Raw genomic sequence first — 1290 nt, 5'->3', positions numbered from 1 at the left:
AGAATTACATAACATTTGCATCTGTTTATTTGTTAAATATTGGCTTAACTCTGAATTCATTATGTTAATACATTTTTATATAATAATAATAATAAAAATTCTGGATTTATATAGCGCCTCACGTTGACACAACCTTGAGGCACTTAACAACAACAGAGAAGAAGGAAAATTAATTAAGTTCAAATGATTGGTTTGATGATTATCAATAAATGTTATTATTACAATGCTTTGGTAATAGGAATCATTTAAAGGCCTGTTACTTTCCTATTCATCCGAAATCCTTTCATTTTTCTTTCCCTTTTGCTTCTTGTCTTCCTTTCCCTTTTGCTTCTTGTCTTTCTTCCTTTCCCTCCATATCATGGTTCAAGTGAAAAATTTTAATCAAATAATTACTGAGAATTATGTAGTATACATTTGGGAACATAGTACATAACAATTAATCTAATCGGTCTACAGTACAGTATACAAACCTTATCGTATGGCTCACTTTTGCGCATCTGTTTTTCTATGTTTACTTTTTAGGTTGATGTTTCAAAGTTTATTAGAGGTTATCCATTTTTAAAAAAAGATTTGCATGATACAAAAATATTCCACCTTTTTATAATTCCTACTCTTTTCTGCAACTTTCTTCCCTCCCCAAAAGATTACAATGATAAAATAATTTTTGTTGTCAGTTAGAAATCGTAATTTTTAGAAAGTCTACATAATATGTGTAATCTCTACATAATATGTATAATCTCTCACACTAGTGTTTGTTTTGTACTCTTGTGAAAAATGATTTTGAAAGTAGATTACACCTTATACCCAACTAAACATTGGCTTCAATAAAAGTTTTATTAAAAATTTCTAATTTCTATTTCCATTGCAGATATGATGGAAGAGGACATCTCCACGACCTTTCAGAGTTTGATAAAGATTCATGGAATATAATACACAAATTGTCTGAGGAAGAATTGAGGATAGAAGCAGTATGTGACGAAGAGAGGTACTTAGCACTTAATACAGATCTTTTCGAGGAAAAACACAGGCATGGTAAGTTATCTAACGGTATATGTTAAATTTGTTACTTTTTGTGTGTCATTTAAAACCATGCTTGATCCATCTACCAGTCAAACTGATCAATTTTGGACCTTCGCTTCTCTCTAACCAAGCTTACAGTACATACATGGAGTAGACAATAAAGTATGACTGGAGTACAGTAAATGTGGAACCAGTGGCATACAGGGGATATATGGGAGCCCCCATGAAAAGTTTGCATCCTCAGTGGTGCATCCTCTCCCCCCCCCACCC

General features: G+C 32.3%; 1 protein-coding gene across 1 annotated transcript in view; it reads left to right on the top strand.

The window, feature by feature from the left end:
* Positions 1-868: 868 nt before the first annotated feature.
* The window catches only part of LOC117105218 (splicing factor, suppressor of white-apricot homolog), a gene marked incomplete at its 5' end in the record, with an annotated part of 63964 nt that continues 63542 nt past the window's right edge, over positions 869-1290 (top strand). Inside the window, 1 exon segment of the mRNA XM_033246293.1 lies at positions 869-1032. Within this exon segment, the coding sequence (XP_033102184.1) occupies positions 869-1032 (164 nt within the window).

This window comes from Anneissia japonica, unplaced genomic scaffold, assembly GCF_011630105.1.
Source record: "Anneissia japonica isolate Jap-2015-1 unplaced genomic scaffold, ASM1163010v1 scaffold287726_len2788222_cov184, whole genome shotgun sequence".
NCBI lineage: Eukaryota > Metazoa > Echinodermata > Crinoidea > Comatulida > Comatulidae > Anneissia > Anneissia japonica.
Note: the sequence above shows the minus strand (reverse complement) of the source record. Positions and strands in the feature narration are given on the sequence as shown.